This window comes from Sus scrofa, chromosome 5 (assembly GCF_054392235.1).
Source record: "Sus scrofa isolate SSC_HxYL_T2T_F1_AM1 chromosome 5, Sscrofa_HxYL_maternal_Yorkshire_Landrace_v2.0, whole genome shotgun sequence".
Lineage (NCBI taxonomy): Eukaryota > Metazoa > Chordata > Mammalia > Artiodactyla > Suidae > Sus > Sus scrofa.
Window position 1 is genome coordinate 58,720,710 of NC_139387.1, and position 23,460 is coordinate 58,744,169.

Here is a 23,460-nt window from a genome sequence, read left to right on the forward strand (position 1 = left end):
ACTGTTTATAATACAGTATCTTTTAAGATACATTAAAAAATTTACTTGATGAACTTAAAACTTTGTTATTGACTCTTATTCCTATCATTTCTAGTAAGTAATATAATTCCAACATATTAATAGTATTGAGAACAGAAAAGTACGAAACCAAAGCATGAATGACCCAGGTAATGTGGGAAGTCATTTCTATTAGATAAAGAGAATGTTATATAACTTACAGAAGAATTGCCACCAGAATATCATTTTATAGGACCAAGTTAAACTTAACCTGAAATCATAAAGGAAATATATCTAGTGTGTTAAGTTAAAGACCAGCAAAGGTGTTATAAAAGATAAGTAAATGGAAAATGGGGTGTGAGAAATACAGATTCTATAGTGAATGAGTCATTCTCTGTTTTAAATTAACCAAAGGAAGTTGGCCACTCCTTACCTAACCTGAGTTACAGGAATAGCAAAACCTTTGGTAGTGTAAGTTTGGCATTAGCATGTTAGATAATGCTCTGATTTATTTTTCACAATAATTTGATATGGTACTAACTCTTACTCCAAAAAGTGTTTTGTCGTCGTTGTTGGCTGCAGCCGCAGCACGTGGAAGTTCCCAGGCCAGGGATCAAATCCAAGACACAGCAATAACAATGCCAAATTCTTAACCATTAGGCCACCAGGGAACCCTTAGAAAGCATTTTTTTTCTTTCTTTTTATGTACGGCCACACCTTCGGCATATGGAAGTTCCCAAGCTAGTTCCCAGATCAAATTGGAGCTGCAGCTGCCGGCCAATGCCACAGCCACAGCAAGAGCAGATCTGAACTGCATCTGTGAGCTGTGCCAGAGTTTGCAGCAGCGCTGGATACTTAACCCACTGAATGAGGCCAGGGATTGGACCTACATCCTCATGAACACTATGGTGGGAGCTTAACCCACTAAGCCACATGGGGAACCCCCAAAAAGTATTTATTAAAGTCTGTGTTTTGTGTTTTGAGAAAACCTAGTGAAAATACTGATTTCATTAAATTCATTCAATGAACAGATACTGAGCTTACATGGGCCCCTGAATTATATTGGTGTTAATAAGTATTTAATCAGGAACTATGAAATTCCACAGACTTGTAGGCAAAAGTTTTCTGGGAAGGATTTCCAAAGTTTTCATCAGATTCTCAAATGGGTCAGTAATCCCTGTCTCACCTTCCTCTCCTCTACCATCTTCCCCCAAATTTGGAAACCACTGCTCTCTCGAGCTAAACCAAGAGGAAACACTTGCAGAACAGGAGAAAAGCTGTTGTTTAAATCATGTTACTTTGGAATTCCTGTTGTGTCTCAGCGGGTTAAGAACCCGACATAGTCTCCGTGAGGATACAGGTTTGATCCTTGGCGTTGATCAGTGGATTAAGGTTCTGATGTTGCTGCGAGCTGTGGTGTAGGTTGCAGATGTGGCTTGGATCCTGCATGGCTGTGACTTTGGCGTAGACCGGTAGCTGCAGCTCCAATTTGACCCCTAACCTGGGAACTTCTATATGCCGCAGGTACAGCCATAAAAAGAAAAAAATAAATAAATTGTGTTGCTTCATAGGTAATGAAGAAATCTCTTATTACTCACCCATCCTCACTAGCCAACCCAGAGTAATTCTATAATCAAATATAAATTTCCTGTTAACAATTCAAACATCCTTGAGTATGGTAACTTTTTTTAAGACACATCTGATAATGTCTGAAAAAAAAGATTTTGACTACAAAGTAACAGATGATTGAAAGAAACCTTAGGTTCACTGAGCACCGGAGAAAGTGGATGAGGTTCATGGCAAGAGAGATGAATACGATGATGGGAGGAGCTGGTCCAGTCCAATGAACCCACCCTATAAACTTACCAGATACACTGAGATCCAAGGTTAGAACAGAGCAAAAAAAAAAAAAAAAGCCAACTGGGATGGTAGAGACAGTATAGAGTAGTATTTCTTTTTTTTCTTTTCTTTTTTTTTTTTTTTTTTGTCTTTTTGCTATTTCTTGGGCCGCTCCCGCGGCATATGGAGGTTCCCAGGCTAGGGGTTGAATCGGAGCTGTAGCCACCGGCCTACGCCAGAGCCACAGCAACTCGGGATCCGAGCCGCGTCTGCAACCTACACAACAGTTCACTGCAACGCCGGATCTTTAACCCACTGAGCAAGGGCAGGGTCCGAACCCGCAACCTCATGGTTCCTAGTCGGATTCGTTAACCACTGCACCACGACGGGAACTCCCTAGAGTAGTATTTCTGAGCAAGGGCTGTGGAGCTGGGTGCCTGGCTTGAAATTCAGCTATAGCATGTCCCTGGCTTTGTGAAGTTGGGTGAGCTATGTAACCTCTCTGTGACTCAGTGTCTTCATCTGTAAGATGGGGATAATAAGAGCCTTGCTTCCCAGGGTTGTTGCAAAGATTAAATTAATTCATGCATATAAGAAGTCTAGTACTGTGCCAAGGTAAACATTGCTATGACTAGATGTACTGGGGCTTTTTTTTTTTTTTTTCCTTGGTAGGGGAGGGGAGGGGCTGCACCTGTTGCATATGGAAGTTCCCAGGCTAGGGGTCAAATCAGAGCTGCAGCTGCCAACCTACGCCACAGCCACAGCCACGCCAGATCTGAGCTGCATCTGCCACCTACACTGCAGCTCACAGCAACGCCAGATCCTTAACCCACTGAGTAGGTCCAGGGATTGAACTGAGTCACAATGGGAACTCTGGACTGGGGCTTTTCTTCGCTGCCTAAGAGGATATAGGAGCTGGTCTGAAGCCAAGCCTTTGTCTATTTCTCCTGACAGCCGAATGCACTGTGATGGGTATCCCCAGTGTGACCACCAACCTCTCCGGCTTTGGCTGTTTCATGCAAGAGCATGTGGCTGATCCCACTGCGTATGGTGAGCATTTTCATCCTTAACTCAATGCGGAGAGAAGTGACCTCTAACTAAACAAAGCACGGGGTCTTTACAGAGCCCAACTCTAATGCTATCCTGATGATTAAACTAATGTTAATACTTCTTATTTAATTAAAGGTAGATTTCATTATACAGTTCATAGAAAAGATAAGAATAATATTACTAATGAATATATTGCCCAAAAGACAAACTAAAAAGGAGTGCTAAACTTAAACAAACCTTGCCTTTTCACCTTTTTATTTTTCTGAACTGGTTTGGCCCCCTGCTACCTAGAAGTGATATTACAATAACCATTGGAATATGTAATATAGAGTATGTGAGTTGGTCAGCATAATTATTTCATCAGTACTGTGCCAAGTTATCCAAATTCACTTAAAGCATTGAAGATGGCAGATGGTGTCACCGTCTACATGTCCATGTTGTCCAACAGCAAGAAAAGTTAGAATAGTCTGGATCCTCTGCCTGGGCATTAATGATTCCCTGGTGTTTTAGAGTTGCATTATCACTCAGGTTATAGCTGTGGTCCTCAGCCGTGGCTGCCCAGTGGGAACTCTCAGGAATCTAAAAAGCACTGAGACCCAGGTCTCACCCCGGAGACTCTGGTTAGTAGGCAGCCCCAAGGAGGATCACTGATCCAGGGTATCTCTGTACTGCCAGATCTTCTTTCACAAGATCCATTTTGTTGGCTGTGTGTTGGTAATAGTTGTGACTCACTAGAAGAGAATCACAGAAGAAAGACAGCCTTGGAAGAAAAAAGATAAAGCAGAGGCAATAGGGGAGCTGGGGAGTGGGTAAGCACATGGTCTAAGTTTAGCCCTACCTTTACCTGCGCTCTGGCTCTTGTGCCCCTCAGGTATTTACATTGTTGACAGGCGGTTCCGCTCTCCGGATGATTCTTGCAATCAGCTGACTCAGTTTCTCTATGGATTTTGCAAACAGTCACGACGCCAGAGGATTATTCAGAGGAACCGAACTGAGAGGCTTTCAGACCTTCTGGATTGGAGATACTTAGGCAGAGTAAGCAAGTTTGTGTTCCATGCAGAGGATCCTTTTAAGAAATCCCCCTGGACTGTAAAAGGATTGATTCAAGTCATTATCTGCAAGGTCACCTCAGTATCATAATTGTTAAGATCTCAGTGATACTTTCATGTACTTAATATGAGTGTTTTTTAAGCTGATATGAGTTTGCCAAGTCTTAACCCTGGTTCTTCATATTTAATTTGAGCCCATAACAGCCAGTCCAGCAGGATCTAGCCATGATCTTACTAGTTCTTCTATGGTCATTGCTTAAGTTGATGCATTCCAGGTATGGTTTCGTGAGGATGAGGAAAACATCAAGAGGAAAGTCTCTGTTTTGTTTCACTCCGAGAGATGATGTGATCATATTCCTCAGCTGCAGTGGGGAGTGGGAATAATCTTATTTCTCAAAATGACAGGTACAGGAAGTACCTCCTTTCCATCCTGCAGTAAGCTTCTAAACACTCAGATGTTCATATATCTTAGCACTGGATGATTTAATAAAAACTGAATTGACTTTGCCTTTGCATATCATATCTGTTTAGCTACGGCTCAACTTTGGCTGCCAAATGACAGATGTGGCCATCAGCTGAGTATCCACACACTCTAATGCTGGTAGTGATGCTTATTACCCCCTGACAGATTCATTTTACTATCTTCATTTTATAATGAAAGCAGGATTATCAGGCCCTTAGAACTTATGTTTCTGGAGTTCCTGTCGTGGCTCAGCGGTTAACTAATCCAACTAGTATCCATGAAGATGCGGGGCCTTGCTCAGTGGGTTAAGGATCCAGCGTTGCTGTGAGCTGTGGTGTAGGTCACAGACGTGGCTCAGGTCTCTAGGCGCTGTGGCTGTGGTGTAGGCCGGTGGCTACAGCTCCTATTGGACCCCTAGCCTGGGAATCTCCATATGCCGCAGGTGCGGCCCTGAAAAAAAAAAAAAAGAAGAAGGAAAGAACTTATGTTTCTTATTTAAGGTCTGAAGCAGGATTGACATCAGTTTGACTGATTATTCAGGCCCCATCTTTTCCCACACTGTATTGCCTCTCTGTAAAATGAAACCAGTGATTTCAGTCCCTTTGGTGCTCAATTCAGAGTTCAGGAAGGCCAGCATGGCTTGCCCCCCTAATTTTTGGTAATATTTCTTTACCTGTTCACTGAAAAATAATTAAACTATAAGCTGTCTTTTTTTTTTTGATTCTTAAAATTAGGATGAATAGAATCTGCCACTTCAAAAACATGTATATTTTTTATAACTGGGAGAATGAGATTTTATGTAATAACTTGGTTACTGAGATAAAAATATATAATTATAAATATTTTTTTAACCCATGGATTGATTTTCTATCATAGTATTACCAGCATGCCAGGCACCTGACGTTAAGCAGAGCTTTTCCAGATAAATTCCACATGGAACCCACATCACCACCAACGGTAAATAGTTTATGTATTGTTTATTTCTTTTGAAAGCTAATTTTTTTTTTATGTATGGCAAGGCTTAACCTAACTTTTATTTGGAAGTAGCTAAATGCACAAACTATTGTATTTTTTCATAGTGTTGCCACAAAGCCAATAGAGAAACTGACAGATCAGACCAACTAGAAGTCTTAAGTTCAGACTTAGATCTATTCGTAGGATGAGCAGTCAGCTAATTCATGTCCTGGATGAAACAACATCTGTGAAAACTCTCCTTGCCTTAGCACCTTAAACCTCTTTTAGACATCCGTTCTTTTGAGAGCTGTTGAAAAACCAACTGTCCTGCTTTAATTGGAAGTGAACTTGCTCTCCTAGGAAATGTTTAAATATACCTTGACAACTTGGCAAGAGTAATAGAGTGAATTCAAGTATGACAGGAAGAACTGGCCTAGAAGAGCATCTATTTTCCATTCAACAATGCCCACCAGGCAGTCTTCCTCTAAAATTCCCTTAGACATTTATATTCTTGACACTAGAGAAGGCTGGTTATCATCACATTCACTTAGAAGAAAACCCAGCTTGAAGGAGGGCAGTATCAGGCATTTATCCTCAGTGGACTTAGCCCTTAAGGCAGTCTACACGACTGTCTAGGAACCAAAACTCTCTGCTCTCCACCCATCAGGTGAAAACAGGTACAAAAGATGAAACCCATGCTATTGATTATGAGATCCATTTTAGCTTAGTAGTTCTATGCCCCTCAGAAACTAATATCTCATGTAAATCTTCACAGACAAGCTTCTATGGACTCCACAAGGAATAGGAACAATTCTGTCATCAAATTCAAGGATTTCCAAAAGCTAGAGATCTTCATCCAGTATTTATAGATCTTACTAATTCAGATGTCATTTTTCAATTAGGAGTCACTTTTACCATAATCAGTTTTGCCTAATGCCTTATATTCCACCTGTATTAGGTGTCTTGGGAAGAGATAGTTAACCCAAAGTAAAATTTGCTCATAAGGGACTTCCCTTGTGGCACAGTGGGTTAAGGATCCAGCATTGTTATTGCAGTAGCTGGAGTGGCTGCTCTGGTGTGGGTTTTGATCTCTGGCCCAGGAACTTATGCGTGGCACCCCCCCAAAAAAAAATCAGCCCATAGAGAAAGTGAAAGGCTTTTTAGATCCCTCAGTGTTCAGAATTCCAACTCCCATATCGATTATTCTAACAGAATAACTTGCTAAGCTTATATAGAGGTGGTCACTGCCCTTGATGATAATTCAGTTATATTCATCCATTTATTCCACAAATTCAACTGGTAAGTATTGAGTTCCTACTCTGAGACAGGTCCTAAGTGCAAGACTCAACTCTTATTTTTTTTTTTTAATTGTTGCAGTTACGGCATGCAGAATTTCCTGGGCCAAGGATTGAACCCATGCCATAGCAGTGACCTGAGCCAGTGCATTGGCAATGCTGGATACTTAACTCACTGAGCCACAGAGGAATTTCACAACTCTTTTTTGTATAGTTTTCAGGTAAAATATGTGAGCCTTAAAATGAGAGAGAGAGAGAGAGAGAGAGAGAGAGAGAGAGAGAGAGAGAGCACCTAGCCATTTCAGAGCTTACATAAAGAAAGCTATTTATTGAAATTCCCTGGTGGTTCAACAGGTTAAGGACCCAGTGTTGCTACTGTTGTGGCAAGGGTTTGATCCCTGCCCCAGAACTTCCACATGCCTTGGATGAGGCCAAAAAAAATCAAAAAGGAAGAAAGCGATTTAGATAAATGAATCTCTCTTGAGCTTGATGGTACCAGAATCAAAATGATCAAAGTTAATAGACCTGAACAGACCACAAAAAAATATCCAACTGTGTTTTCTATAAATGCATGTGTGAAGTGTTTACATCATGAAAAATTCAGGTCATTACAATGTTTTGGTGTCTTATTTTTGTCTTTGGCAGACGGAAGGGTTTAAATACCCCAGGCCTTCCTCAGTGCCACCTTCCCCTTCAGGGTCTCAGGTCTCCAGTCCTCAGAGCAGTGACGCGGAGGATGAGAATGAAGACGAGAGATACGATGAGGAAGAGGAGGCCGAAAGGGATCGGTTAAATATCAAGTCACCCTTTTCTCTGGGCCGTGTTCCTCGGGGGAAGAAGAAACTGCATGGAGAATACAAGAACTGAATTCCACCCTTGTCGAACGGGCTAGCTTAGTGAGAACAGAGTAAGAATGATTATTTAAGGAAGTGAGAAGGCGACACGTTTCATTCTATTCTTCTCAGTATTACAACAGGATTTAGTCTCTGCCTAAAAAGTGGAGGAGATGAAGTGAATGGCAGTTTTGCCATTTATGATAAAATCCACGTTGTTTCCCCCAACTCCTGTTTCCCCAGGAAACTGAGGCACAAAGAAGAGTGTTAACTAAAGGAGGAAGACTGGAAGTATTTTTAAAAGGGTTATTTTAAGCCAGAGGAATTTTCAGTTCCTAATGTTTATTTTTTAATTATCATCACCATAATCCTTTGATTAAAGTTTATGTAGCTTCTAGCCCTGCTGCCTATACAAGTCAGCCATTCTCCCCACCCCAAAAGGATCCTGATCTTAGCTATTAAGTTACTCTACCTTTGTATTTCGAATAACCTGGTCTTTAGTGATTATTTTCATTTTTCACATGAAGCAGAGCCATGAATTTATACCTAGTTTTGCAGACAATCAAAATCCATAAAACAGAAACTACCCTAAATTGAGATTTTGATGCATATTAATGCACTTGTCCAAGGTCACGTCTCAAATTAACGATTGGAAGGTGTTACCATCTGTACCATCTGACTGTTACAATTTTTCTATTGTTTAAAAGGAAAGTCTGGAGTTCCCGTCGTGGCGCAGTGGTTAACGAATCTGACTAGGAACCATGAGGTTGCGGGTTCGATCCCTGCCGTTGCTCAGTGGGTTAACGATCCGGCATTGCCGTGAGCTGTGGTGTAGGTTGCAGACGCGGATCGGATCCTGCGTGGCTGTGACTCTGGTGTAGGCTGGCAGCTACAGCTCCGATTCGACCCCTAGCCTGGGAACCTCCATGCCGCGGGAGTGGCCCAAGAAATGGCAAAAAGACAAAAAAAAAAGGAAAGCCTTTTTGAAAACTTGGTCAATCTTCCATAGATGATAAATTGTTAAATTTGAATGAATAAACATATCATATGTAAAGATTTAACTGCATTAAACTGTCTTGTTTAAAAGTGTTTCAAAAATTTAATTAAGATAATATATTCAAAAACACCCACTATAAAATAGTGCCTTATGAAGGAGAACATTTAAATCTATCTTTTACAAAAATTAGCAAAAAGAAAATATAGAGTCTGCTTAAATATATGAAAAGCTGTGGCTGAGACACTGCTGAACAGTTGTAGTTAAACCTATTAATGTTGTCAATGTAGTTAAACCTAAATGGGCAACAAAACAAAACACCCCTCAAAACCCTATATTCACTCTGGGATGGTTTTTCCAACAACTGAGTATTGTTACATTTATATCACAGTGAATACCTTGGTTGGCATATGTGTGTAGAGGCTCTAAAAAAAGTTGAGTTCTTCTCAGTGCTGGGTTATTGATGGCAGCAAGGGAAGGGTAACAATGAGGGGGTGTCAGATGGTGCAGGACCAGTGAAAAACTGTACTCCAGCCCTCCTATTGACCCATTGTTATGAAAGAGTAGAAAAGTGGCAGATAAAAGCAACAAATCTGTACGGCACAGGGAACTAAATCCAATCTCTTGGGATAGACCATGATGGAAGATAGCATAAGAAAAGGAAGGTATATATATGTATGTATGACTGGGTCCCTTTGCTGTACAGCAGAAATTGTCACGTTATAAATCAACTGTACTTTAATTAAAAAAATTGTTTTAAAGCAACAGATCAGGCCAAAATGTAAGATGGTTGCAAACTCTTCTCATTTAGAGGTTTGGGAGGAAGGAAAGTAAATTACCTAAAGCCTAATCCTTGAAAAATGTCCAATGGCTACCAGTAAACCCAGTGACTGGATTAAAACCAGAGCAGTTTGAAAAGAGGAGCAGAGGAGATGATAAGAAAAAAATATAAAATATAATACAAAATACAAAATATAATATAAATATTCATTTGCTAAAGTGCCAGAAAGAGCTCATGATAAAAATGGGCCTCGTTCTTTCAATAACTATGAAAATATATCCCTAGTAAAGTGGCACAATATATCTATTCAAGTGACACTCTTGATTGGTAATTAGTTGATCCATTGCTACTGTAAGCATACGCTATATACAGAAGCTATAACTTCTCAATACAAAGCTTTAAAATTCAAGGTTTTTTTTAATGAAAGAATAGTTCCTTGATTAGAAATGAGTATCACTTGGTTTTGCCTTGTATGTGTAGGAATCAGTTTCTACCCTGAACTTGGTCCTCTATTCAGACAGCTTCTGCCACCTGACTTCATCCGCTGGCCCCAGTTACTCAGTTGTCCTTTCTCTGAGACTGACAAAGCCCGATGAGGAACAACTAAGAGGACTGTCAGATGACTCTGTCTAGCACAGCACCTTATACACAGTAGTTGCATAAATGAATGGTTTTATTGAGAAAAATAGAGATACAAAAAAAATGATGCTTTTAAAGAATTTATGGGGAGTTCCCGTTGTGGCACAGAGGAGGTGAATCCTATCAGTATCCATGAGGATGTGGGTTCAATTCCTGGCCTCGCTCAGTGGGTCATGAATCCAGCATTGCCATGAGCTGTGGTGTAGATCACAGATGCATGTTTCTGTGGCTGTGGTTTAGGCTGGGCGGCTGTAGCTCCAATTCAGCCCTCAGCCTGGGAATTTCCATATGCCACTGGTGTGGCCCTAAAAAGAAAAAAAAAAAAAAAAAAAGAATGTATGGCAATTCCCTTGTGGCTCAGTGGGTTAAGAATCCAATGTAGTCACTGCAGTGGTGAGGGTTCAGTCCCTGGCCTGGAAACCTCTATATGCCCCACCTCCAGATGAAAAGAATGTATGTATAAAACAAAACAAACAAAAAGAATATATGTATCCATAAGTTGAAGGACAGGAAATATAGACAACTGTGTGTGCTTGATCAGCTGACAGCAAGACTTCTTTTGGGACTTGTACTACCCTTCCTTTCCTGTTAAGAGCTAGGGTGAACAGAGCTGGCTGTATATCTACAAATGGAAATAGAAAATATTAGAAGTATTATACTAATAGTTTTCTGGGACACAAGGACATCTCAGAAGAGGGATTTGTAAAATGTATTTGAGGAGGAGTTTCCATTGTGGCTTAGTGGGTTAAGGACTGACATTTCCGTGAGGATACGGGTTTGATTCTTGGTCTTGCTCAGTGGGTTAAGGATTGGCCTTGCTGCAAGCTGCGGTGTAGGTCAGATTTGGTGTTGCTGTGGCTATGGAATAGTGTTTGAGGAGATTGAAAAAAAAAAAAAAAAACCCAAAAAGGTATTTGAGGAGATTGAAAGAGTCTTCCTAGGATAAGCCTAAATTTAAGTGTGGGAGATACAGTTGCCCTCTTCACATTGTGGTTGTAAGGATCAAATCAAATTAGATGTGAATGTTTCCTAGAGGAACTTACAGTCCAGTAGGAGGAAACCAACAAGTTGCATTCCCAACTCCTCTTTCTCCTGAGGCCAGAGTAAAATAATGTAGCTCAAGGTTGATAGGACATAGACTTTCATTTCTCATGACCAGGTAACAAAGAAATGCTAGTTGGAGGCTGGTTTTAACATGTCAGGACCCCTCACCATCTCCCCTCTCTCAGAATCACAATGGTGGTGTTGGGGCAGAGGAAGCATCCATTGGGGAAACCCAGGGAAGCAGAGTAGTTGTAGCTGGAGGCCACGTAGCCACAGGTGAGGCAGGATATAGAGGCAAAACGGGGAAGAGCAACTGCAACAGTGTGGAAATGGTTGCATGTCCAACCTGGAGGTGGAGGGTTCTAAGCATATGGACATGCCCTGGAGGCAGATATTTTCCAATTTTACTTTATTTATTTAGGCCACATCCCATGCAATGCGAAGTTCCCTGGCCAGGGATTGAACCCCTGCTACAGCTGTGACAATGCCAGATCTTTAACTGCTAGGCCACCAGGGAACTCCCCAATTTTAATTTTAAAATACCACACATATAATGTGAAAGCGTTTGACCACTGATCACTTATTCATTTAAGTTTTGAAAAAGATAGAAATAAGGAGAATTGCAAAGACATTCCAGGATTGATAGAAAGCTATGGCAGGAGTTCCCGTCGTGGTGCAGCGGTTAACGAATCCGACCAGGAACCATGAGGTTGCGGGTTCGGTCCCTGCCCTTGCCCAGTGGGTTAAGGATCCGGCATTGCCGTGAGCTGTGGTGTAGGTTGCAGACGCGGCTCGGATCCCGCGTTGCTGTGGCTCTGGCGTAGGCCGGTGGCTACAGCTCCGATTCAACCCCTAGCCTGGGAACCTCCATATGCCGCGGGAGTGGCCCAAAGAAATAGCAAAAAGACGGAAAAAAAAAAAAAAAAGAAAAGAAAAAAGAAAAGAAAGCTATGGCAAACTGGGCACAGGGATCTTTATGCAACCATTGTGTTAATCAGCACATCGGTATGGCAGAAAGTGTTCAAGAAATTCAAGTACTTCTAATACCTGGAGCTGATCAGATTTGAACAGCTATTGGTTATTATTTTCTCTTTATTTTTTAAGGGGGTACCTGCAGCATATGGAAGTTGCTTGGCCAGGGATCCAAGCTGCGGCTGTGACCTGAGCTGAAGCTGTGGCAATGCCAGATGCTTTAACCCACTGGGAGGTCCAGGGATCTAACCACCCCTACTGGAGCCACCAGAGTTGGTTTTTTTTTTGTTTGTTTTTTGTTTTTTTTTTTTGTCTTTTTAGGGCTCCACCCACAGCACATGGAAATTCCCAGGCTAGGGGTTGAATTGGAGCCACAGCTGCTGGCCTACACCACAGCCACAGCAATGCTGGGTCTGAGCTGCATCTGCGACCTACACCACAACTCACCACAACACTGGATCCTTAACCCACTGAGAGAGGCCAGGGATAGAACATGTGTCCTCATGGATACTAGTCGGATCATTTATCCTTGAGCCATAATGGGAACTCCTCCCCTGCTGGAGCCACCAGAGTCAGATTCTTTTGTTTGTTTGTTTTTTTAGGGCTGCACCTGCAGCATATGGAAGTTCCCAGGCTAGGCATCCACAGAGTTGGATTCTTAGCCCATTGTAGGAACTCCAGCTATTGGTTATTTAGACAGCTTTTAAAAACTGTTTCAGTGTGAAATAACTGAGATTTTTCTAGTTAGCTTTGAGAAGACAACCTCCATAAGGTAGATTGTAAAAGTGTCCTGAAATAGACATAATATTTAATTAGCCAATATGTACAAGTCTATGTCAGGTAAGTAAATAATTCTCAATAAACTGGACATATACACTGTCTAGAAAATCCACTTTAAATTAATGACAGGAGCCTATTATAATGCCACATAGATTTTTTTAATGCTAGCATATTATTTTTTGGCAGAGATCAATGTTATATAAACTTGAATAGAGTTTCATTATTCAATTATGAAATGGGATACAAGCAAATCTTATAAGCCCGGTTTTGGCTACTTAACACAGTAAAATTGTAATTTCAAGTTACAGAGATGTTCACATAATGATATTTTTTAGCTAATAATACCTATATAATAAAAATAAGAATTAATACTTTACACCTATGACATTTATCAGTAACAATTCTCAAGTCAAAAATAACTAACATTATTCAAATTATAATTGTAATTCCAAATAAAATTGTAATTCCAAATAAAAATACTATGTGCTCACTGTAGGGGTGTATCTGTGTGTGTGTATACGCATGCATATGTGCATGTATTTTATTTTTCAGATAGTACTGAACCCTAGTTGACTTAAAAAAAAAGAATAAATTAGGCATGTTACCCTGTACTTACATTATCAGGGTGCATTTTATGTTATGTTTTTATGCCAAAGAAAGCCTAGAGTTCTAGTCAACTACAATAAGCAGTCTTTAAGTTTGTTTAGCCATGGCAAATGGGTTACCTCTAAAAAACTGGTTTCTTTTGCACAATGTACCCAAGAGCGGAGTGTGTCTCCATTTGCTTATTTCCTAGTAACTTTTAGGTCCATATTTCTAAACTGAATTCAAGGAGATCCCCAGAAAGCGTAAAGTGGAGCTTTGGCAGCTATAGAACCTTCAGCTCCAGCCTCCCCAGTGGTCCCTTCTCTCAGGAACCACACTGCAGGGTCTGATCACCGGGTTTCTTCCTAGGCATCGGCTCACCCTACCCTTCATAACTTAGCTCTCCTGGATGAACTCAAGGAGAATCACATTCTACACTTTCCCATCTTGCCGGCTTCCTCGCCTCACCCTCTTTGGAGGTGGGGAAAAGGGGAAAAGGAGAGGGATTCACCACTGAGTAACAAGACAATGCAGGTAGCTAACAGAAAGAAAACACCATCCACTAAGAATGGTTAGATCAAAAACAGAAGAACCCTCTAAAGAGTCTTCAGCCTTACAATTAAAAATGCGCCAAAAAATTCGAGCGTAAGACACAGGGAGATCTAAACAGGATCTGAAGCAATGGAGGAACAATGGGCTCACTAAGAACAGGACATCGCTTTTGCTTCCGGAAGGATAAAACTGGCAGCACATGTCCCTAAAATCACAAAGGAGGTAAAAGGTGGCCATAGACTTTTTTCACATAATTCATGTGTTCAACAAGCATAGAACTGAAATTGAATGGAATCTGGTCTATTTTCTCCAGTTTAGCAGACTGTCTTCTAGGAACCTGGTTTGATCGAAGTTTTCTTCTCCAGCTGTAAGAAAAAAAAAATTACATAAAGTCAACACACAGCCTGCGTTTTACAAGAAGAAAAGATAAGGTGAAGAGAACCTCAGGGAATAAACATGGACCCCCCCTACGTTATGCCAAGTCATGCACTCTGCTACTGAAATAAACAAAAAAATTGGATTTTGATTTGATTGAATTCACATCTGGCATGTGAATCTCCACAGCGAATGAAACTATAATGAGTGTGTTTGATAGAAAGCTGCAAAGGCCACATGACTTGCTTTCAATATACCTCGTGTCTAAGACACCCACCCATAGAATCATTCACTTGCATCAAGGTACTGTTTCTATATTTCCAGTTAAAATGCATTTGAATTGGGAGAGATGAGAGGGGAACACATTTGCACATATTCTCTTATTAGCTGAGCTGGGCCTGGGGCGGAAGTAAGACAAAAAGAAGTGAAACTTGTTAGCTGGATGGAATTGCAAAACTTTAGAGCAGGAAGAATTATCTCTGGGTGGGGAGAGCAGACTGAGATGACAGAAGCTTCCTGGGATTGAAAATGGGTCAAAGGGTTAAAACTCACAATGGGGAAGGGAGAAGTCGTCAGAGGCAAAATGCTGCTTCTGATATTCTCTAAGCTTATCTCTAGAGAAAACCACTTCCCCCAGTTAGTTATAACATAATTGGAATATCTGAGTTATATTCTAACCTGAATTGCTGGCAGATTTTGAAATCTGGCAGAAAGTCAGCTGATCCGTTTGAAGGGAAGTAAGGAGTTCCCTGGTGGCCTAGTAGTTAAAGATCTGGTGTTGTCACTGCTGTGGTGTGGGTTACTACTGTGGCTTAAGTTTGATCCCTTGCCAGGGAACTTCCGCAGGCTGCAGGCACAGCTGCAAATTTTTAAAAATATGGGAGGGGAAAAAGAATTCAGCAAGAAAGAAACCATCCCTGTATATCCTCCACTAAAATAACAATCCACTCCATAAAATAAGAATGCACTACATAAAATAAGTTCAAATGATACCTAAGAACTTTTTCACAATAAAAAGATTAAAGATGGCTAGTGATTAATCTGTCATATGGGAAAATCCAAATCTTTTCCATCACTTCAGACTAATAAAATTTTGTTTCCTCATTTTATCTTTAGAGATGAGCCACTTGGGAACGTCAGAAACTTCAATGGTTAAAAACTTGAATTTATTTTCCAAAAAAAAAAAAAAAAACCCTGAAATGGAAACATATAGTCACAACCTTCTGTAAAGTTCTGAATGACGATCCCTCTCCTCTTTAAAATTAGCTCTCCCAGGAGTTCCCTCCTGGCTCAGTGGGTTGAGGATCTGGCATTGTTATTACTGTGCTCCTTGTTGCTGCTGAGGCACGGGTTCGATCCCTGGCTCAGGAACTTCTACGTGCTGCCAGTGCACACCCCGCCCCCCCCCCAAAAAAAATTTTAGCTCTCTCTTCTCCACTCCAGCTCACTTTCCTTTCTGGCTCTGCACATCTTCCCAGCATCAATTCTAAAGCTCGATTATCACCCAGCCCCCACCAGTGCTGTCCTTCCACTGACTTGAAAAATCTGTAAGAGGGCCAAATGTCAAATTTAGAAAGATCGCCTTGGAGGCAGCATCTTCTACCCATGATTGTCTCTTTCTCGCCTTTTCATTGCAAGAGTTCTGAGAGCCATACCAGCTAGCATCCACTTTCTCTTAACTTACTTTCTTCCCCAAAATTATCTCTAAACATGGTTTCAGAACAGGCATGGCAGTCACAAATCATATGACTGGCCAGGGGCTGAGGGAAAGAAGTGCAAACTGTGATTTAATCCTCCTATTCTACACAATCTTCTTTCCCCTTTGATTTCTGTACTCAGCATTTTCTACTTTGATTTCTGTATGAAGCATTCTGCCATGTTTGATGCTTCTAATTACTCTTTTTTTTTTTTTGAAACTTGTCTATCCTTGACTTCTGGGAGAGTCTTATTCTGGTTCTGTTACCTTTCTGCCTGCCCCTTTTAATGTCCCTTCACTGAGAGGATTTTCCCTCTTTCCCTTGATCTCTGGCTATTCTCCAAGGCAAATTTTTTACTATTTGCCCTTCTCCCACTGTATCTGAGGCCTAGGAGAGATTTCCGTTTTCATGCTTTCAACCTTTATTAAATGACTCTGAATTTCCAGTTCTTCCCAAACCTGAATCATCAGGATAATGTGGGGGAACTTAAGGATACAGATTCTGGGGCCACACTCAAGTACTATAGAATCAGAACCTCTGGACCTAAGGCCAAGAAATCTGTATTTTCAGCAAGTTCTCCAGTGAACTCTGATGGAACCAGTTCACATAGGGAGAGCAGAAAACCAGTGATCTAGACACCTTTATCCACTGAAATGTCCCCGTCACCTCCAACTGAACCTTAATGATATCCCCAGGAATTTGCACCCTTTATCAGCATCACCATTATATTTATTTTTAATTAAAAAAATTTTTTTGGTCATGTACCACAAGGGAACTCCAGCACCATTTTAAACTATCACACACAACACTTTAAAAATGTGCTTGATGCTGGATTCTCTTTTACACATTTAGGAAATAGTTACTCCATGTTATCTGTTCTTCCTTAGGACTGAGCTTCCAGTCCCACTGACTAACTGGACCTCATCACTTCATTCCTGAATTACTGCCTTAGTTTCTCACTGACAACCCCCCCCCCGCCCCCGCCACAGGCATTCCTCTTCAACCCAGTCAATTTGAGATGTGGCAGGGCACAGCTGAAAAAGCTTCAGAGTCCCACAGCTCTGAGTTAAACTCCCCATATCTGGTCTTCCTGTGTGAGCTTGGGAAAATATATACACCTCAGGAAGGTTCAGTTTCCTCAGCTATAAAGATCAGTATTAATATCTGACACACAGAAGATGGTTCCATATTGTAGTTACTGTTGCTGCTCTTACTGTTTCATCTTCCTTCACCATGTCATCTCTCTGTTGAAAATCCATAGACCATCTGATTGATGCTCAGACAAAGAATAAGTTACATCCTGTTCTTCATCCCAGTTCTGATAATTACTTGCTATATGACAGTGGGCAAGTTACTCAGTCTGTGTCTCTTATTTCCTCATCTGTAAAGTGCGGATGATAATGGTACTACCCTAGGAGGTAATCCATTTATTACGGATTATAAATATATTAATACATACCAAGTGTTTAATTAATTAATTAACCTTTTACAGCCTCATACGTGTGTGGCAGATGGAAGTTCCTGGGATACGGGTGGAATCAGAACTGCAGCCACAGGTCACAGCCACAGCCACACCGGATCAGGGCTGCATCTGTGACCTATGCCACAGGTTGTGGCAACACCAGATCCTTAACCGATTGAGCAAGGCCAGGGATTGAATCTGCATCCTCATGGACATTATGTCAGGTTCTTAACTCACTGAGCCACAACAGGAGCTCCTCATATCAAGTGTTTAGAACAGTATCTGAACCATTGCATTATAGCAAAACCTTCATAGTTATTAGCTAGAGGTGGTAGTAGTTGTAGTTATAGCTCTAGCATGAACATGACTCTCACATTCTGCTAGTCCACCGACTGTTCACCCTCCCTTTTCTGGCAAAGGCCATTCTCATTCTTGCTTTTGCTTTATCTGCTTTCTACGCTACTTGTCACAGTGCCTGGAACATAGCAGGCGGAAATGCATATTTGCTGAATGAAGCCTTATAATCCCTTTTACTCAACCAAATCATCCCTGGCCCTGCTCCAAGTTCAAAAAACCTCTTTATCCTACTCTCTTCTATTTACTCATAGCTTTTTTTCTCCCCACAACAAAGCCATAGCTTGAAGGCAGAAAGTACCTCCTGCTCTCTTTCCCATCCATGTGGCCCACCCAATACCAGGCAGAGAGCAATAGGTTTTCTCCATTAGCACAAGTGTCAGAGTACCAGGCCAGCAACCTATCTTTTGACCACCAGACCACTCACTGTATTATTTGAATACATTTTAACATTGAAATTATGCCATAAATATGGCATCATTATAGCTGTTTTTTGTTTGTTTTTGGGTTTTTTTTTTTTTTTTTTGCTTTCTTAGGGTCACACCTGCAGCATATGGAAGTTCCCATATGCTAGGGGTCCAATCTGAGCTACAGCTGCCAGCCTACACCACAGCCACTGCCATGAAGGGTCAGAGTAACTTACACCACAGCTCACTGCGATGCCAGATCCTTAACCCACTGAGCAAGGCCAGGGATCGAACCTGCACCCTCATGGATACTAATCAGATTTGTTTCCTCTGCACCACAACAGGAACTCTATGCTACTCTTTAAATAATAACCATCTCTGTGAACTTCTGGTGGGGTGGGCAGTGTTAATTATTTTTAAAAACCTGAATAAATAAAAGCAACTCTGTTGTACTCAACACAGAATCCCCAAAGCACTCAAAGCTTCTGTCCTGCAGTTAAAAGAGGTCACTATACTTGTACCTTCTTGGGGTTTCTTCAAGGAAGCCAATAGCACAGCTACTGCCTCTGGAAGAGTTAGTAGTTGGGAATTTGGGCTTCGTCTTTCTGAAGAAACAAAAATATACAGAGATTCTATTAGCATTTTAATATTCATATAGATAAATCCTATTCCAGGATTCTATAGTAGTAGAAAAACCTTTGCGAAACAGCTTTTTGATTCCTCAGCAAAGAGCACCCCCCCTTACCAGAATCATTTTTGTAAACTGATATATTTCGCATTTCCCTTAGACATAACTTACATTTGGTTATAATGTGTATTACAGGGACTAGAGAATTTAAACCATGTACTACAGAGAATTTCATGAAAGAAAGGAGGATTAAGATAAAGAACCCATGAGAAATTTGCCCCTCAGAGCTTAAAATGGGATGTTTGGGCAGAAAGGTTTAGATGGCCTTCTTCCTGAAGCCTGGACTATGTCTTCTCTTGTTCCTTCTGAAGCAGTTTGAGATAATAACCTGCATTCTTGGCCACGTGTAAAGCAATTATTTGACTAAAGGAGTATCTGCAAAATATTCACAACTATTTCAAATCTAGGTTGACAGAAGACAAAAGGTTCTGATTCAACATAAACCATGAGCTTTAATTTAGAAGCTGCTGAAGTGGGGAAAATAAACCTTGCCATTCTAAAGTAAATAAGGTTAATTACCCTGCAGGCTTGAAGAAGGTGAACAAAACTTTGATAAGCCTTACCATGTGCCCAACACAATGTTTGGTATTTTTCAAAATGAGTAGACCTGGTATTTTTAGCATTTCAGTCTTGAATGTTTATCAAAATGAGCGTATTTGATTTTTTTTAAAGCCAACAACATGGAAAGGTTTATTATGAAAAAGAACAGTCCCCTGGCTCTTCTCGTAAAAGCCATGTCTTCTTAACTATTTCTGATTTTGAACCTCTTGATAGTTCTTTTTAGTAATATAATAGAGATGTCTGACGTTTTTAGACAAATCTCTATTTTAATAACAATAATGTTGGCAACAACAGCGTTTAAGAGAAACCTTGTAAAGATCCTGCCGTAAACTGGAGGCACATTTCTAGGCGCGGCCTCGCAGCTCTCATACCCGTCCAGACGCCCTGGAACGGGACCCGGGCTCCTGCCACGGGACACCCATCAGTGCCGGGCACAACGACCCGTACCGCCCGCGGCCTGCGGGTCTGGGCGGGCTGTTTCTCCCCGGGGCCGCCCGGGAGCCCGCCTTTCCGGAGGCGGAGCGCGCCCTCCCCTCTAGCGCCGCCGTCGTTCGCCACTGACCCCTGGCTCCCGGGCACTCACCGGGCGGCGGCCGGTCGGAGAGGTCTTTCCTCCGGCTCTGGTTGGAGATGAAGCGGCGCCCCTCTGCCAAGGAGAGATACCGGCTCATCTCCCTCCTGGCCCGGCGATCCGGGCCCCTGGTCCGGTGCGCGCCTGAGCTGCCGTGGTTCCGGTGCCCGGCGCTGATGATGGAGGAGACCGCGGGGAAGGTCCGCGCGCCTCTCGCCCCGGGGCCGCCCAGTGCCCCCGGGTCTCGCTTATCAGCCCGGGCGGGGTGTACCCGGAAACCCCAGCTTCCTTTGGGACCTATCAGCCTTCTGATTTAGGGTGGAGGATCGCTATCGAACAGAATTCTCCCCCGCCCCTTTCACTGCCTCCCTTTCTTTCCCTCGTCCTTTTCCAAAGATTAACTGAGACCCGAATGACCTCGATTATTTTTGGGAACAAACTCCATTCTCTCCCCTCAACTCTGCCATCTAGTCCACAAATTCAAGCACCCCTAAGATCCCCTTTACTGCTCTCGGAAGAGCAGAGAATTTCGTACGTACGTGCACCCTTCAGGTAGAGCATAGCTTGAGGAGTCCAGTTTCTTCTCTCAAAGAGTCTCTACAACCCGGGAGAAGAGCAAAGCAGTTAGTAAGACGCTGCTGCTCAACCCTCTCTGTATGGGGGGGTGGGGCGGGCGGCAGAGGGAGGAAGGGAGGGAAAAGAAAGAGAAGGAAAAGAAGAAGAAGAGAGAAGGAAAAGAAGGCATAGGGAAGGAGGAAGGAAGGGGTCACAAAGCTAGTAGAGGAGCCCCAATTTTCACATTTGACTACCTGTGGAGCACTGCTGGAATGTCCCATGAAAGAAAATACCAGGAAAAGAGCCAAGGTTGTTACCACCAGACTTCTGAATCCCTACAGGAAAAGATCAAAGTCATCTCTGTGCCTATAGGATTGTCTGCTTCCCTCCTTGGTGCCTGGACAATTACAAACCCCTTACTTTTTGCTGTGTTCAGTTTCAGCACTCAGTGTGTGGGGGAAAGGGGGGGGTTTCCCAGTTTATCTTCTAGATAATCTGCAAAGAGTTATTTTAAAAAATTATTTAAGAAATACATAATTTTCATTATTTAACCCAAATGAGGACTGGGGTGAATAAGTGCATCTTTTTCTTAGCGGAATTAAATGATTGTGATATTTTAAAGGCATAATGTTTAACTACTCTTTAGTCCCTGAAACACTTATTAAACATAAAATAAAATAGGTAAAAAGCTATACAGCTTTTTATAAAATAGCTAAAAAAAACCCTCAAGTTAATAAACTTTACTTACCTTCATGTTCTCCTTTATGGAAACAGCAATACCTATAGATTTACCTGTGAAATTTCTGATCTTGTTCTGAGGGTGGGGCTTTTAAATCTTAGTGTCAAGGACTCCTCCTTTTCTTCCCTTGAATGAGAGTGTCTACAGGGACTTCATGTCAGTCTTCAAGATTGAGAGGATCTGATGACTCCTCCAGGGAGATTCAGTTGCAAGAAGCAGAGGAAAGATTGATGGGTAAACACCAGTTACTGCCCACATCAGCCAGGAAATAATTTTGAATATATTAGCATCATAGCCTTCCTTTTCCTACTAGCTTCCCAAGGCATTGCTAGTACTACCACTACTACATTATTATTATTAAAGAAAGTGATTAACAACTCCAGGCAGAATCAAAAGTAAATGAAGAAAGTAAGAAAACTCGTCTTCGGGAACTAGCTATCAAGTTATCACTGATGACTAAAGATGAATCATTTGGGTAGAAATGAAAAGGTTAGAGAATCTCAGTGGATTTGACATCAGTCATTCACTTAATTAGCCATTCAATTTTTTAACAAACATTTATGGAATGCCTACAGTGTATCCGTCTTCCCTTTAGTTCAAGGGACACAGCCATGTATGAAAAAGACAGACCTCTGGTTTGGTCATGTTTATCTTCTAGTCAGGGGAGAAACACTCTAAACTGGTAATTACAGAATTTTAAATATAATATTTAAGCTTTATAAAGGAAAATAAGTAAAATGATGTGATAAGATAGGCTCTAGGAAGTTAAAAATCAAAGGGAGTCTGGAAGGATAAGGTGGAGTCAGACCTGGGATAAACTGCGTGGGATTTAGTATTGCAGGCATTCCAGGCAGAAGCAAAAAAGCAAACTCTTGGGATGGCAAAGAGTTTAGCTTGCTTGAGGAACAAGAAGGAGACCAGCAGAGCCAAAGCTGAATGGATGACAGAGGAGAGCACTGTGAATTGAGGTTGGAGAGGAAGATGTGCATCAGTTCAAATGGGGGAACTTGGTTATAAGCAAAAGATGATGACTTAGGCAAGAGAAGTCCTTTCAGGGAATAAAGAGCTGTAATGAATTTGGGATGCATGTTAGAAGTAGAAAATATGGACTTGTGGATAAATGGAATATGAGAGTTTAAGAAAAATAAATCAAGTCAGATTTGTAGATTTTTGGTTTAAACACGGGTGACTATGAAGCTATTTATTGAGATTGGAGACACTTCACAAGGAACGAATTAAGAGAGGGAAATTGAGAGTTTTATCTGTACCTATTGAAATTAAAATTATATTAGACATCCAAGGAGAAGGGTCAAGTAGGCACTTGCAGATGCAAAACTCTGTGGCACTCAGCAAAGAGATCACCAGCCTATAGATTTCTTCTAAAGGGATGAATGGGAATTCCCGTTCTGGCTCAGTGGGTTAAGAACCCAATATAGTGTCCATCACATGAAGGTTTGATTCCTAGATTTTCTCTGTGGGTTAAGGATCCAGTGTCGCTGCAAGCCGTGGTGTAGGTCACAGGCGCTGCTTAGATCTGGTATTTCTGTGGCTGTGGTGTAGACCAGCAGCTGCAGCTCTGATTTGACCCTTGCCCATGAACTTCCATATGCCACAGGTGAGGCCGTAAAAAGAAAAAGGAGACTGGGGAAGGAATGATCAGATTTAAGAATTTTGAGAATTCTAAGAATTTTTATTATTTTTAAGTTATTTTATTTCTTTTTCTTTTTTATTTTGTGAGAATTCTAAGAATATTAAGGCAGGATTAGGGATTGAAAGAAAGCTTAGGATGTGAGTGGAGTTAAAGAGAGGAAGAGACAGGCCTGCGAGCCATGATACCCAAACCAGATAAACATACTACCAAAACCAGAAAATTATAGGTCAATATCATTGATGAACATAGACACAAAAATCCTCAACAAAATACTAGGAAACCAAATCCAGCAATACATTAAAAGGATCATCCACCATGATCAAATGGGATTTATCTCATGGTTGCAAGGTTTCTTCAGTATCCCCAAATCAATCAGTGGGATACACCACATTAACAAACTGAAGAATAAAAAACCATATGATCCTCTCAATAGATGCAGAAAAAGCTTTTGACAAAATTCAACACCCATTCCTGATAAAGATCCTCCAGAAAGTGGGCATAGAAGGAACCTACCTCAACATAATAAAGCCCATATATGACAAACGCAGAGCTAACATCATTCTCAATAATGAA

The 23,460-nt window shown here is 41.4% G+C and overlaps 2 protein-coding genes across 6 annotated transcripts in view; one reads left to right on the top strand and one right to left on the bottom strand.

The window, feature by feature from the left end:
- GYS2 (glycogen synthase 2) overlaps window positions 1-8,536 on the top strand; it is a 53,084-nt gene extending 44,548 nt beyond the window's left edge. For 3 of the 4 annotated variants that reach the window (XM_085024505.1, XM_085024507.1, XM_085024506.1), the window contains exons 13-16: window positions 2,791-2,886; window positions 3,758-3,921; window positions 5,275-5,355; window positions 7,293-8,536. In XM_085024505.1, coding sequence (XP_084880631.1) covers window positions 2,791-2,886; window positions 3,758-3,921; window positions 5,275-5,355; window positions 7,293-7,514 — 563 coding nt within the window. In that variant the 3' untranslated portion in view covers window positions 7,515-8,536. 4 annotated transcript variants of the gene reach the window in all.
- A 4,293-nt stretch (window positions 8,537-12,829) lies between these two features.
- Window positions 12,830-21,418, bottom strand: SPX (spexin hormone). Of its 2 annotated transcripts, XM_005655664.4 has the most exons (6): window positions 21,246-21,418; window positions 20,752-20,832; window positions 20,482-20,539; window positions 19,955-20,017; window positions 18,644-18,727; window positions 12,830-14,192 (listed from the first exon to the last, which is right to left on the bottom strand). In XM_005655664.4, exons 1-6 carry the CDS (start codon window positions 21,249-21,251, stop codon window positions 14,128-14,130), a joined length of 357 nt encoding a protein of 118 aa, XP_005655721.1. In that variant the 5' UTR covers window positions 21,252-21,418; the 3' UTR covers window positions 12,830-14,127. The 2 variants fall into 2 exon arrangements, with proteins under 2 accessions (XP_005655721.1, XP_013843803.1); XM_013988349.3 differs by lacking the exon at window positions 19,955-20,017 and having other exon boundaries at window positions 21,246-21,360.
- Window positions 21,419-23,460: the final 2,042 nt, after the last annotated feature.

Excerpts from the sequence above, each read along its gene's own strand:
- SPX (XM_005655664.4), bottom strand. Across the intron at positions 20,540-20,751 it reads ATTCCAGCAGTGCTCCACAG|AGACTCTTTGAGAGAAGAAA; the intron begins GTAGTCAAATGT and ends CCCGGGTTGTAG. Across the intron at positions 14,193-18,643 it reads CTTGAAGAAACCCCAAGAAG|CTGGAGAAGAAAACTTCGAT; the intron begins GTACAAGTATAG and ends TTTTTCTTACAG.